General features: G+C 37.9%; 2 protein-coding genes across 5 annotated transcripts in view; one reads left to right on the top strand and one right to left on the bottom strand.

Moving 5' to 3' along the window:
* Positions 1-15,505, top strand: part of LOC131333927 (cysteine-rich receptor-like protein kinase 11) — a 38,733-nt gene that overhangs the window by 2,988 nt on the left and 20,240 nt on the right. Inside the window, exon 3 of one of the 3 annotated variants that reach the window (XR_009201969.1) lies at positions 97-293. Coding sequence is in view for 2 of the 3 variants with exons in the window: in XM_058368753.1 (XP_058224736.1) it covers positions 97-139 (43 nt within the window). In the remaining variant the exon portion in view is untranslated. Of the gene's footprint in view, positions 1-96; positions 533-6,221; positions 6,349-15,505 lie in introns of those variants that run through there. The other 2 variants (XM_058368754.1, XM_058368753.1) reach the window with 2 other exon arrangements.
* On the bottom strand, positions 3,058-11,685 carry LOC131333926 (O-fucosyltransferase 29). 2 transcript variants are annotated; one of them, XM_058368751.1, is made up of 9 exons: positions 11,128-11,685; positions 9,270-9,360; positions 8,002-8,078; positions 7,800-7,888; positions 7,486-7,675; positions 6,968-7,149; positions 5,603-5,705; positions 5,078-5,406; positions 3,058-3,751 (listed from the first exon to the last, which is right to left on the bottom strand). In XM_058368751.1, exons 1-9 carry the CDS (start codon positions 11,371-11,373, stop codon positions 3,433-3,435), a joined length of 1,626 nt encoding a protein of 541 aa, XP_058224734.1. In that variant the 5' UTR covers positions 11,374-11,685; the 3' UTR covers positions 3,058-3,432. The 2 variants fall into 2 exon arrangements, with proteins under 2 accessions (XP_058224734.1, XP_058224735.1); XM_058368752.1 differs by having other exon boundaries at positions 8,002-8,068; positions 9,266-9,360; positions 11,128-11,660.

Raw genomic sequence — 15,505 nt, 5'->3', positions numbered from 1 at the left:
CCTTGAATCTAACCAATCCATCCCAAATGTTAAATATTGGATCTAAACCGTTGATATTGTAGAATTTGACAAGTGCTACATGTTGAAATCTTGCAGGCATGGGAAACTTGGAAGGAAGGAACAACTTCAAATCTCATAGACCCCACATTGAGGTCTAATTCGGGTTTTATGAGGGAAACGATAAGATGTATTTACATTGGGTTATTGTGCATCCTGGAAAATATTGCGGAACGACCGACTATGGCTTCAGTTGTTCTCATGCTTAGTAGCTTTTCCCTCAACCTTCCGGTACCGTCAGAGCCAGCATTTTTTTGGCTTAGTGGTAGAACCAATTCAGAGCTACCATTGCTTCAGGAGCATAGTTCTGAATTGGCCGTATCGGGTCATTCAATAAATGAAGTATCAATTGCTGAGTTGTGTCCTCATTAAATTCTTAAGATGTGATTTCAGCTATAAGCAAATATGTTTGAACTAGGATGAGATTTTCAGCAATAAGCATAATTGTTAATTTCTATAAGAGGAATGCTATTTGAGTAAATTGATTATTGTAATATAGCTTTCCTGGTTGCTAGAATTGCTTTGCTTTGATCCTTCAATTCTGCCTAATCATAGAAGAATGATGTTTCCACATTGAGCAGATGCACCGTCATGAGTCTCATGATTAGAAGTTAATTTTGACAAAAAACCCACCAACTTAATTCGTACCTATTGGGAAAAATGCAGAACTTGTTATTTTGTAACTAAACGAATCCTATTTTGCTCATCTCATTAAATCCCTCGTGAAAAGGGTTAACACTCAAATTTTCATGTTTCTTTTACGAGCCTAACTTCATTATCCGGAATTCCCCCTTTTAATTTCGACGAATGATCTTTTACTATACGCAATAATCATGGATGCCTTAGTTCTAGAGATTATCAATGGCAATAAGTAGTAATTCTCACTTTTGATAGATCAATCAGACTCACCAATCATGTGTAATGTTTCTAACAAAATAAAACAATGTATTACTGATTGAATTCTTCTTGTACAGATTTTTCAAGCGTACTTCACTTATTTGAGAGAGAGAGAGAGAGAGAGAGAGAGAGAGAGAGAGAGAGAGAGAGAGAGAGAGAGATTTTCTAAAATAAAAAATTGGGTCCAAAAACACACTAAATCGCAACCCTATTTTTTATTTTTTGCAATTTTCATATGCGTCGATCATGTATCTATTAAAGTCCAATAAACATAATTTTTGGCAAGATTAATGTTCCCGCCAAGCTCTACAAAATGAATGGAATCAATCATCAAAGTGTACTTAAAAAATGGCCAAAAAATTAAAAACGGACCGGAGGGGACACCACCACGCCTCTTATCCCTGTGATATACAAAAGTTTCTTGAGGCGGCAAATGATGTTGGAGACTGTTAGGGTTAGGAATTGGGCTTTAAATGCTTGGGCTACTCCCTTATATCTGGTTTGGGCTACGTCGCATTTGATTTACATGTTTTATCTGGGCTTCTAGGCCAACAAGTATGGACTTTGTCCCAATAAGTGTTTTCGTGTTTGGCTTCTTGCTAAACTTGGGTTTAGGTCTCGGATGGGCATAAGATTATTCTTAGCATTATTTCTTGGATGGGTCTCGGGTTAGGAATATGATGTCATCACTCCCTGCTTCTTTTAGTCTTTGTTACAATTTTAGAGATTAATGAATTTTTTTTACCATTAAAAAAAAAAGGTCTTGCACCGAGAGTCTTGGTGCTTTTGTCCACAAAGTGTAGGACAAGAGCCTGAGAACAAGTTGTCCACAAACCACCGAGAGGACTCATGCAATGTGGACCATAGTTTGAATGTACATTTCTAGAGGAAATAAGTGGTTCCTAGCTACGCGGTGATTAACACTGGTGTCTTAATGAGAGTAGAAATTTGTGAGTGATTATTACCTTTTGAGATTTGGTGTGGGTCAAGAGTCTCTATAATCACATCTAGGGAAGATAATTACGGCGTTAGCAGGCCTCGTCCCAAGGTCGGCCATAATAATATCTTTGGAACCAAGACGAATTTAAGAAAGTGGGCCTTATATTCATTTTTTTGAAAAGCAAAGGCAACTCCAAGAAGCGAAATTATAGGTTATTGATTAACAGGATAATTTTTTTAGTTATATATATGATCAGTACAAGAATTCAGAACAATCACTTAAAAAATCACTCTTCTTTCATTTTGTGTTCCAAAACTGCTAATTTGCTCGTGTAATCTATTTTCTCTTATTTGTCATGCTCATTTTGAGCTCTCTTTTTTTGGGAGCTATATGAACATTTGAGCAACTCCAAAATAGTTAGCAATAGACTTCGAACTGTGACCGCAAGTCAATCGCTCCTACCATTGCAATTGCAATTGCAAGTCGATGGATCTTTTTTTTTTTTCTTTTTTGGAGATAAGCACAATTTCATTGAAAAAGCTCCAACGCATATATACAAAATTAAAAGGGGCATACACCAGTATCACAATCTATCCAAAAACTACTTCAGCCAAAAACTTGGCACCACTCAAAACCAATAATATCCACCTAATAATTTCTCCCAGCATTTACTTGCCATTGCAAATTGGCATAAAGACTTTAAGGACTTGAGAATGCAAATCTCTTCAACAAAAGAGAATTATGATGTAATCTCACCATAACAGGTTTTTTTAGTTGGAAGTTCTCCATCTGGGTGGATTGAAATTGCAGCAAGTTATTCCAATCATCAATCATACCATTTTGCTGCTGCAGTCGGTTCTATTTTAATTGGACTCGCCTACTATTCTAACCAAACGGAAATTCAACCGTTGTGTGAACAAATTCAAATTTCCCCGGATGGGTAGTACTAAAATTTGATGGTGGTAATCGGACCAAATTAGGACCACTTCAATATATGCAGTTATTCATACAGAAAACCCTCTTTTCAAGTTTTTAACCAACTAGGAAATAGACTGTATATCCATCAGCAGCGCTCATGCATTGTATGTTGGTTCATCACACCACTTGTGTCAGAAATATCAATGTCTGCTTGGCATACCTTACGGCAAAGCCCTGACACTCTCTTCAACCGAATAATATAAATTAAGAAACTGTGGCAATATACTTGGCATACCTACCTGCTATATACCTTACAAAAGTACATATGAGCACTTGTAGCTCATCAAAAGTCATATACTCCTATACAAAGTCATTCTGCCGTCCAAATTTAGGTTCGAGACACAAACCAGATGCAACCTGAGGTGTGGCTTGGCACCCTGTTGGGAAAAACTGGCACCATCTAACACCAAGCAAAACGTTAGCTGTGCATAGCAGAAAATTCAATCATACACCTTTGTCGCTTTATGCCTAGCCTTGTGGAAAATCTTTGTTGTCAGTGTCTCCTGCCAAAGATACCGGTCCTTCTCTAGCATTTGGAATGTTCAGTCTCTGCAAGCTATTCACCACTTGGCTATTCCCATTGTATCTTTGTGCAAAAAAATTTCCGTAAAAATTGGCCCTTGTTTTGGGGTCTGGTCCCGGTCATTTTCATTGTAGCCATTGGAATATGTGAATGGTTTCTGGCAAATGCAAGAGGAGGGGAATTCGTTAAACTCCACTCGTCCAGGTCTCATTTCCTCCGGGTCTCCCATGAACCCTCTCTGGCATGACTTAACCTTTCTAGCAAATGTAGCTGCATCCATTCGGCCTCGTGCCATGAACAAGGAGCTGAGCTTTTTCGCATTTGGTCGGATGGTCCTCTTATGACCCATGTACCTCCTTTGAACCATGAAAAGTAAGAGAAATAAGTAGTCTTAGGTGAGAAAGACCAAAGACACGGGCACTTAGGGACAGGTATGATGAGAGCAATAAGTAAGCACTACTAATAACAAGATAGAAACACAAATGCAATACCACCAAATAAATTGTTACAATCTTTCGAACCCGGGCAGTGGGTTCTACGTAATAATCCTGGAGACCTAGAATACTAACGAAAATTGATACAATAAATTGCACCTTCACAACCTTTAGAACTTCTCAACCAAGTTTACCCCTGTGAACAAAAGGAACTGCAGGAAGGACAATCTGCATCACTTCCTCGTCTTTGTAATTTGTCCACAAGATCCAAGAAGTACCATCTTTGATGCAGTATCACCAATATACCTTTTTTGTAAAGATTTTGATAACACTCCTAAGATTAAATCATATGCTAACTGAAAGTGAAAATACTCTTTATATACTTGCTTGTGACTTTAACAACCACTGCTCACATTGAACCAAGCATTCTATTTGACCTGTTACTCATCGAACACAACATCTTGCTTGTCTTGAGTCGAACTACTAAAATGCGAATGAAGTTAGATTAAGGTGTTTTGGACATATCTATTGTAGATCAGTGGAAGTGGTAGTCAAGAGTGATATAGTTATGGTAGATGATAGCATAGGGGAGGGATAGACCAAAATTGACTTTAGAGGCGGTAGTTCGAAAGAATATAGGTTTTCTAGATATCACGTAGCATGATGGCCTCAACAGAGCTCAATGGAGAAAACAAATTCATGTAGCCAACCCTAATTGATTCAAGAAGACAAGAACATGGTGTATAGGGAACAATTGAAAGTGCATAATGGATGAGATGTATGTAAATCTCTAAATTATGCATAAGTTCCTCTTCGTTGTCAAAAGGAATAGCTGACACCTCATGGATTTTTGGGGGAGTTACAAGCGTTTAGATTGAATAAGAAAAAAAGCAGCTTCCACAAAAATAAACACTACAGTCAGTTAGTTACCTGATAATTTTCTAATACAGTTTTGAGAAGTGTTGAAGAACCATTTCTAAGAAAGTTTCACCCCACTATAGTAGCTCATGTTATCTCACTTGACTTATATAAAAGTTTGGTTCCGTAGGAATTTTTACGCTCATGGTACGTGTCTTCTTTCTCTTAGCCCCTGCTTTTGGGTTGGAGCCGCAAATCGTTCCACAATAGACTCATTATGCAGCCAAATTCTTTTTACCAGATGCATATTTCTCAACCACAAAAACTAGTATTTCCATTTTTCACTTCCAACAAAACTGTGTCAGAACCTAAAAAGATATGAATTCTTACCTCCGTCCTGCAAGAATCTTGGCCATGTTCCCGTTGTTATTAGTGACAAATACATCACTCTCGTCACACACAATATAGTCAATGGCAGCTAGACGAGAAGAAAAAGAAAGAAAAGGCTGTAGCTCTTCACTGGCAAGCATCTCCTTCGTGTAGAAGTTTGGAAAAAGATCTCTTAAAGGCTGCAGAGTCTCTTCTCCACCATATATTTCACCAGAAGCAACATAAAGGTGTGTATCATTTGAGAAACCAAGTGCCCGGAGCATCAGACCCACTTCGTGAGGAGTAAGTGGACATTTACCGCGCTGTCGCTCTCCCTCAGGGCTTAAATCCTATAGATGAAAGAAAAGGGCGCTCTCAATAACAGGACATGGAAAAATATGTATTTCCTACTTTACCCCTCCAGAAAAGCCCAATTCTACAGATCTTTTAACTTCTGAGAACGTAACAGGAGTTTAGGAATGTCGGAGAAAATAAAAAAATGCAGGTTCGATTGGGATTAATAAGCGGTAAAGATAGCAATCTCACAGGTAATGTTGCCCATCGTTTCCTTATTTCACCAAGTTCATATCTCTCCTTATCACCACCGCCATAGTAACATCCAGAGAATGCTAGCATATCAGGTTCGAACCTGCAACACACAACAAAGGCAGTCTTCAATGTTACTGCTTGCTACTGGGGTCTCCAAACAAATTAAACTAGAAATTCTTGGTTTTGCTATGTTACTTACAGCTGTTCACATTATCTAGATTTCCAAACAATAAATAACATATAAGTTTCCAAAGGCACAGCAAAAAAAATTCATTGATTGGTATAGCAGAAGATACGCCCATACCCCCATTGATTGGGGACAACATGGGTTCTATCTGTCTATCTGTCTCGGTATAGCAGAAGATACATTTCTCCAATCCCATCAGTTGCTAATTCTATATGGTTATATATGGGCCATGAAGAATGCATGCAGATATTGCAGACTGCAAACCTATCTCTGAGTTGCCGGGTAGGATGTCACCTGCCAAAACTGTGATACATCTATCTAGAGTATTCTACTTGATATTCATGTCAAGCTCAAGTATTCGTGAAACAGGTTTACTGTTCCCCCAACACGTTTCTCCAATGCCTCAGTGTAGTTCTTGGCTTTCTGCAGGCTCGATTAAAATTTTCTTAGCAGTTAACAATGAGGACTCGCCGTACTGTGTTGCTTCAACAAGCAGTAAAATAGATATACTTCAATTGCAGTCTGCAGATGGGAGGCTGATGTCACAATACGGGACGCTTTACCACCACTTCATGGCCAATCAATTACAATGATTTTTCTGTGAGAAACTCCTTCCCTCTGAACATGTCATATACCTGCCTGTTCTACTCCTTTACAAATATTCTCCAATCTTTTAGAACTTAACTCGTGCACTCTAAATATATCTTGAAACATTTACAAGATGAAGATATGATATGTAGTATTACAATGTTGTGCAATTGTTGCATTTCTTAGAGGGCAATTTTACTGGAATGATCTAGATGTTTAATTGATAAAACTCATTAATTTTTCAGTTCCTTGTGCATAAACTACTCATCATGTAATAAACGTAACAAAAACTTTAACGTGCCCAAGGTGTAGCGTGTCCTACATTTTATTTTCAATTTTTGAAGAGAATCGATGTATCAGCGTGTTTGTGCTTGCCGTGTGTCCGCATCGACCAGCGTGGAGTGGGTTACTCGTCACCCCTTGGGAAAGGTGGGCAATAAATCAAAGAAATGTGCGGGTACGTCTTTAATTCAGCACAAACATGAGCGATCTATTAAAACTTCATATACATTGTTTTGAAGACTTGTGAGGTGAATTTTGAGCAAATATTAGCTCGTTTTCCATTTTTTCAAGTACATAAGACGAACCTCAAGTGAACTGCAATGAAATGATTTGTCATCTTGCGCATTCTTGACACCAGCTTCTGACCAAGTTCCCGAATAGGTTTTGTAAATCTTAAGGCATGATAGTTGACCCGGCAACGCAACTTTTGCAGCTCTTCATCCAGGTCATTAGAAAGTCTATAATCGAATTTAGTCAACTGGACAACCTGCAAATTATGTCGGCATGCAACTGTCATCAACATGGAAAATGTGACAATGTTACGGCAGTACGGCTTGACAACCAAATTAATCAGAGATCTAAAGTGACTTAATAGCTAGAACAAAAGCTGTATTGACAGTTCTTGGAAACCAGAGGTACTACAGTTCTCCTAACATTCGAGATTGTTATTCATTCAGAAGCAAGTGAAGAGAACAAACAAGTTAGCAAACATAGAAGCACACACAAAGTGGTTATATTTGTAAAATGGAACAGGTAGCGTTACAGAAACTGACTAATAGAATAGGAAAGTGAAACTCGACTTTGAGTTATATCGATCTCTTACACGTCTCCTGAGGAGTATTGGCAGGACTTGCTCAAGATAATACTCAGGTTCTGATTTCCTTGGGACACGCATAGTATACGGTGGCTTTTCCATGGATCTCATAACTTTATCTGGGATCCTTTTGACAATGGTTACATCCTTTGAAAGGGTCGAGATGAACCAATTAACATCGAAAATGTTGGGAAAGTCACTGCACGTCAAGTAATTCATCTTCATGACTACATAATCGTAACGTTAATTCACACTATTATGTCCAAGGAAAAAAAACATAGAACTTATATTTCTGGTCTCTTTTTTCAAAAATCAAAAATCACCTGTCATCCTTCCAGAATGAATGATGATCCAACTCAGGTACAACTAAAGTAGCATTGAGTATCCGAGCTACAACTACAGCATCAGTAATCTGAGAGCAGGAAATGGATTTCAAATTTCAAGTTATGAAGTGGAGAAGTAAATAGAAATCAAATACCTCAAAATGCTAAAGGGTTACCCTAGAGAAGAAATATTTTTACTTACTCCTGTTCTTTGTTGGTTCAGCCCCCCACTTGTTGCAATGAGCAAGTAGCCATTTGAAAACTGCTCACTTACCGCAGCTATGTTCATGGTTAGCAACATTAGGATCTTTTGTGTTCAGTATACAAAAATGGAAGAGCTAAACCACACAAGAAGTAAGATATTGCCAGCTTGAGAAATAGATGTAGGTAGCCATATAAACTTGAGGACCACAAAAAGTGTACAGCAAAAATAAGGTAAACAAATAGCAGTTCTTGTACATATAAATTGCATCCAATATATGTTGTACTCCAAATCCTAAAACTTCATCACTGAATACCCTATCATATTGCCGAAAAGAAAAACATCACCAGAATATCATTTGAGAATCAAAGAAAACAACTACAGTGACATTTTTTTCCGAACTCAAAATGAGAAAGAGAAGAGTTATTTAACTTTCGAAACTCAAAATGGGAAAGAGAAGAGTTCCAGCATATTTAACTAAAGATAGTCGTATGTAGAAAATAAAAATTGAATCAGGGCTCGAGTGCCTTGTTAAGCAAAGTATAGAAGCTTAATTGAATAAAGATTGCATCTGTTCAAGAATTTCTTCCATGCAAAAAAGTGCACAACTTGTACAATCAATGTCGTCCTACTCTTGGCCGATTAAACATTCTCACGCAACTACCAACACCAGATAGGACTAGTAGAAAGGCAAGGGGATGGAACGGTATTGACATCTGCTACCTTAACTATGCAAAACATGCTTGCTTTGGGAATTGAATAGCTAGACACGTGATAATGTGCTTCAAGAAGCATTTTCGTTAAGTGGACCAACTAAAAAGAATTCCATTTTAGGCAGAACCAAGGATTTCGAGGTTAGTTATACAGGAAATTGCCTTTGCCATAACCACGGGAAACACCTAGACCAACATTTGAATTTGATTTTAAGATAATTAAATAAGCAGAACTTTGGGTGCAATAACCACATCGCAATACTCTTCTGTGAACATGGACACAAGATAACCAACTGGCTGAAACATACTTACGACTGGAAAAGATTTCTTGCATCCCACAATTACATCTTTATAGTACACTATTCCAACAGCACTTCAAACAAGGGTCAGCCTTTATTCTAGTTTTGGAAAGTTAACAAAGTGCGAACACCTAACTACGTGATGGTTGAAAGAAACGTTCAGTGATTGTAACATAAAAGAATGAGCAGAAAGTTGCTAACAGCATTTGTGGAAGTAATTCAAAACTTTATGCAGTTAGTTGGTAAGATGACTTACAAGTAAAACGAGGTCCTCTTTCACTGCATTGGTAGTAAAATTCTGAAAACTTGGATTTCCAAATATCAATTGGCGCACGACTGCTCCCTTCCTACAAGGAAAGAATTAGTTGAATGTTCATGAGCATGGCACTCAACAGCATAAAATAAAGCAGAACCGAAATCTATATCTCAACCCTTAGACAGACAAACATCTACATAAGTGCACATAGAGCAATCTGACAACATAACAATGATCCCAGACAACTAATTAAAATAAAGGTCATATAACTAGCAATACTGAAATAATTCGAGCTCGATGGCGTCTGAGAGATCAATCTGCAAAATTATTTCAGTAAAATACAACTAGAGAAAAATGAATCCACTACCAACATCTATCGGAACAGCTCGTATTGATTTACTTTCAGACCACGATTTCACCATCTGCTCTCTTGGTTTTACAATATAGCTAGGCTGCAAGTGATGAATGAATCGTCAATGTAACTCTTATCGATTTACTTTCAGACCACGATTTCAAAGTTTTCATCTATAATTTTTGCATGATTAATCATCACTTTCTTGTCAATCAAGAGTGTAGATGATGCTATTATACTGCCACAGCACGAGCATCGCGTGCCCGGCACAAGTACTCGTAATACCCAAAGTTGCTATGTTGCTGGTGCAGCTGGTCAACCTGTTGTTTTATGCCCAAAGTTAAATGAAATATCTTGGTGAATGCGATATAAACAGTGGAACGGTAGCTACCTTATGAAGGGAAATTAGAAAATTTAAAAACTAAGGGAAATGGCATTTTCAAAATCTTCCATAGTAGCAAAGGGTTCAAAAATAATGCCAAACCCAAAATCGAGGCCAATGTAAAAGTCCAAATTAGCGAGGAAGACAGGAAGTTCCACACCAAGAAAGCAAGTCAACACATCCACAACAAGAACAGTTGTGAGGAGGACAAATAAATATAGCAAATCAAAAGGATTAAATAAATGAAATATCTTGGAGTATCATTGCGTGAGATTTCATTGTTTGATACATAGAAGAACACAAAATGTGATTCTGTTTCTTAGCTTCCTTCCCTTTCCTGACTTTTCTTGGCAAGAAAACAAAGCTCAATGACTTATCTCCCAATAAATTTCAGTTCTTTTGGCCACTCATTTTAGTATCTCAAACGTCCTTTTCCTCGTTTCCCCTTTTCTCCAAGCAAGTGACACACACACACACACACAATGTAGAGAGCATCGTTCCGGCACTTGTGAGAACAACCCATAAACACTCTTCCATCAACGTTACCAATTAATTTCCGTTCAGTTCACCAAACATTTTCCTTTTACTTCAATCCCATAAGCCCATCCACCAACATTTCACCAAGACAATAATTTCAGACAACAACCTTTCAACTCTAACTCAGAGGAGGGACTGCTGTGAAAAAAGAATTGAAATTTCACACAGAATTTTTCCCCTACATTTGGAAAAAGAGAGGGATAATATCAAAAGAAGGGATTTTTTTATTTTTCTCCTCCCTTGTTTGGTTAGAGAAGAAATTAACAAAATATAGTATTAGGAACGATGACATTTTCTTCACATCTTTCTCACACACTTAACAGGGCCAAAAAATTCTACCTGGAAAATCGATTTTTCGGGGAGAGGAAGACCGAGAACTGTTCAAAAAGCTTTGTGAGCAACATATCTAAATGAAATTCTACCATTCAATCTATGAAACTGTTAACACACCATACAGTTTAGCGTAAGCCCAAACCTACAGAATTTCAGTCAACCAAATACTCAAGAAACTTTTAACACTTTCAGTTCAATTTTGAGAGAGAGAGAGAGAGAGAGAGAGAGAGAGAGAGAGAGAGAGAGAGTGGTACTCGTTTATAGTAGAAGGAGGTGGGCTTGACGAGCCTCTGAGAGTACCAGTCGAGATCAGAAGCCACGTGGCCAGTAAAGAGAGAAATCAAACCCAGAGCGAAGAGCATCAATCCACACACCACCGACCAAGACAATCTCCCCAAGAAATGCTGCTGCTGCTGCTGCTGCTGTGTATTTTGATGAACCGAAGCCAATTTACTCAATACTCCTTCAACGCTAAACCTCCAGGCGTTGGCCACCCCCATCGCCGCTGCAGTATTCTCTCCCACAACGCCACCACCAAAAACAACGAGAATCTTCTTCTCATATTACTACGTCAAAACCCCAAAATTCTCAAAAGCTACTTCTACGGGTATTCAATGCCGGCCACTGACACAGTCATAAATGTATTGCCTTTTGGGACTTACAATAAAGAAACAATCAAGCCCCCCCTAATTAGGGTTTTTTAATTAAAGTGTGATCATTGTTGGATTTTCGAAATGGGGGAAGACTGTTCAGAGAGAGAGAGAGAGAGGAGAGAGAGAGAGAGAGAGATGACGACCTTTTCGATTTTCTTCACTTCAACACTCGCGATCGTGATTTATATGAAGGGCATATAGCGCACATATTCTCGAACCAAGGACTCCGCGGAGGAGGAATTGGCTTTTTAAACTCTTTTAATTGATGTAAACCCTATTTTTTTTTTCTTTAAGCGTGTAAATTTATGAAACTATTTCTAAAATTTGGAAAATGTGCATACATGCAGGGATTATTTTGTAAATTCACCTATTAAAAGACAAAAAAAAGTGTTTGTATCAATTAGAAGAGTGCAGAAATAAATTTTCTACATAATTTATACTTACGACTTTTGTTACGGGGTGGTGAAAACGGGTATTAAGACAGAAATAGGGGCCCTTGGGGTAGCTGTGTTTAATACTCCTTAAAAGGAGCATAGAAGCAACACGAAAGCTTTGTAGTTCGATTGATTGGTAGATTTGTTCCCCACACAATTTATCAACATTCTATTCTTGAGGTTAAGTTGGAAAAAAGTAATTTCATAATCTAGTCGAGCTATACATAAACTAGTCTGATTGATTGGTGAATACTTTGCCTTTGGCCGAACCCAAAAAAAAAAACTAATCGAGCTATGCATAAACTGTTTCAGACAACCGAGACCATTGAAAATAATAAATACGGTATAATAAACTAAAAGAAACGCAAACTATGTAGGGACCTGTGTCTTTTGGGGTTTGCTTGATATCCGGAGATAATTCCCTTTACTTGAAAAAGGGGCTCTGCTGACTCTGCTTCATGTAAAAGGTCCAAATACTCCCACATTATTAAAATACGAAAATGATTGAGGTATCGATCGTGTGAAGGGATTTCGTACCGATCGGCCGCGCTGGGCTGTCTTCGGCCACCGGACAGCCGATCCGAGCCATTCAAAAATTCTAAAAAAAAGAACCGAGGGGGCAATTGTGAGAATTAATGGCATCTAAGGTGTGTAGGGTGCTTGATCCGAGCACCCCTTTTCGTGTATATATGTATATACTTGTATATACATGAAAAAGGAGTGTTCGGATCAAGCGTCCTACACACCTCGGATGCCGTTGATTCTCACGCAAACCCCTTCGGTTTTTTTTTATAGAATTTTTGGACGGCTTGGATCGGCCATCCGGTGGCCGGAGACGGCCTGGTGCGACCGGTCGGTACGAAATCCCCACACACCCATCGGTACTTATAGCATTACCCTAAAATAAAATGGATTGTGGCTTAAATTTTCATGACTATGGTTTAGATACATATGTTTGTCAAACAAAATCTACGCGTTACGCGGTATTCTATTCTATAGTACATGATGATTTCAGGTATCACGTGACACCCGATTATATTTGTACTTAATATTTATATAATTGAATGAGTACGCACGAAATATTATAATTTTTGCGACGGCAAAGCAAATATAACCTAGTTATAGTCATTTTGAAGGTTTGTCATTCGTTGTTAATGATATCTAACAATCCCGTTGTGGATGACAAAAAAAAACCTATAAAAGATCTAACATGTCTTTAATTTATCGTGAACAACATTTTGATGGGAAGTGCCCTAAATTAACTTCCGCGTAACACCTAATTACAATTAATTTATTCTAGTTTGAATTTTTTTAGAACTGTGGATGGCGATGTTGGTGTTTTGACAGCAGGCGATGGAGGGTGGGATGCGAGGTTCACGGGGGTCTCTACAGTGGCGGCTTTTTTAAATCGTTTTTGGAACCGACGACATACGGCCGGTTCATGGCGGTTTTGCTATTCGACAGTGGCGGCTTGGCGTTCCAGATTCCAATTTGGCGGCATGCTTTTATGGTTTGGGTGTATCTGGGCTTTATTGTTGAACTAATACCCTTGTATTTGGGCCTTTAGGCTTTTTTTGATATTTGGGTTGCTAGCCATTTCCGCTTTATTATTTTATCTGGGCTTTGTGGCTTTTTAAATAATGAGCTTTAGAGCCCGTTCCAGAAACGAAATAAGAACTTATTTTTTGTGTAATAAGAAAGCTTGTTCTTGAGAATAAGAAGGCTGCTACTTATTTTGGAAGAATTTATATAGGTACCGACCGGCCGGGGAGGGAAATCGTACCGGCAGGCGCGCCCAGCCGTCTCCGGCCACCGGACTGCCGATCCGAGCCGTCCAAAAATTCTAGAAAAAAAAATGAGCAAGCCGTAGTGGGAATCAACGGCATCCGAGGTGTGTAGGGTGCTTGATCCGAGCACCCCTTTTCCGTGTATATATAATCAAGCACCCTACACGGAAAAGGGGTGCTCGGATCAAGCACCTTACACACCTTTGATGCCGTTGATTCCCGCGAAAGGCCCCCTCGTTTTTTTTTTAGAATTTTTCGACGGCTCGGATCGGCCGTCCGGTGGCCGGATACTGCCCGACGTGGCCGCCGGTACGATTTCCCTCCGCCGGCGCCCATTATCATAGCAACAGTCTTATTTTTTGTATAAGACAACTTCAAACTCAAAAATTATGTGTTTACGCAAATAATTTTCCTACCACTATGGATCTTGTTTGATAGATCTCATTGAGATCTTTAATACGGTGCAAAAAAAAATTGAACTTTTTTTTTTCATTTGCATTATTTTTGAGTTTAAAAATGTGAAAGGAACTTTTTATTTGAATTTTGTGAAATGAATCTTCTTATTTTTGAATGAGAAGTGGCAAAATAAGTACTTATTTTTTAAGAAGGTTTCCGGAACGGAGCCTTAGACTTTGGGATTTTCTCTTTGGTTGTCATCTTTACCAATCAAGAATTTGGGTCTTGAATGGACGTTTGTTACATTTTTCCTTGCTCTTTTTAGTCTTTGTTATCACTTTCTAAGGTTACTTAAAAAAAATTCACAGTTCAAAAAAAAAAAAAAAAAAAGATATCGTAATTATTTTTTGTCATCCAAATTGTTGACATTGCTATTGATCATTACCGGCAAACGACAAATTTAAAAACAACTATAGTTGATACGATTTGATTCATTGTCATAAGAATAAGGCTCCGTTCTAGTACTCAATATAAGTATTTATTTTTTAAGAAGACAATTTCAAGTTAAAAAATAATGTGTTTACGAAAATAATTTTCTACCAATATGAATCTTATTTGATTGATCTCATTGAGATCTTTTATACGGTGTAAAAAAAATCAAAAAATTATTTTTCATTTACATTATTTTTGAGTTTGAAAATATGAAATAAATACTTATTTTTTAAGAAGGTGTTCTGGAACGGAGCCTAATTCTATAGTAGCAGATGAGATTCTTATGTCAACACCTCGTGTTGGTTTGATTTGGCAGAGTGTCCTTGAGCCTATAGTCTAGAGCGCTTATCACATATAGTTGCCCGTGTCTTCGATTCAGTAGTTTTGATTCCATCCTCTTGTGGTGATGTCATCTTTTGCCCTTTGGGCATTGTGAAATGAAATGTATTCCCGTTATCAATAGAGATGACAATTACCTTCGACCCGGCCCCACCTTTGAGACCTCCCCGTCCCAATTAGAGCGGGCATTCCCTGATCCGATAAGCAAATAGGGCAGGGATAGTATTTGCTTCCCCCTCCTGTTTTAACTCGATCCGACTCCGATTATAGGTATTTATATTTTTGTATGTATATGTCTAAATAATTTCATTGTTTTCATATAATAAGAATAATATACCAATTACCGTTCAAAAAACAAGAATAATATACCAATTAATAAAACATTAGTGTATGTCTTTGTTTTCTTTATTTCTATTTTTTTTTAACTCTCATCAATCATCAATATCTTGTTTTTCTTGTCAAAATACTATAAAAAAAAACAAAATTAGTCAAATTATTTTGATGAATGGGGACCCGATTATTTTCTGACCC

Source organism: Rhododendron vialii, chromosome 7a (genome assembly GCF_030253575.1).
Source record: "Rhododendron vialii isolate Sample 1 chromosome 7a, ASM3025357v1".
NCBI classification, from domain to species: domain Eukaryota; kingdom Viridiplantae; phylum Streptophyta; class Magnoliopsida; order Ericales; family Ericaceae; genus Rhododendron; species Rhododendron vialii.
The sequence above is the reverse complement of the archived record's forward strand: the minus strand, read 5'-3'. Positions and strand labels throughout refer to the sequence as shown.

Bases quoted from the DNA above. Each gene is read 5' to 3' on its own strand.
- LOC131333926 (XM_058368751.1), bottom strand. From the start codon at position 11,373: ATGGGGGTGGCCAACGCCTGGAGGTTTAGCGTTGAAGGAGTATTGAGT. The intron at 7,889-8,001 runs GTAAGTAAAAAT...TCCTGCTCTCAG, and splicing joins TGAACCAACAAAGAACAGGA to ATTACTGATGCTGTAGTTGT. The intron at 5,407-5,602 runs GTGAGATTGCTA...TTTCATCTATAG, and splicing joins AACGATGGGCAACATTACCT to GATTTAAGCCCTGAGGGAGA.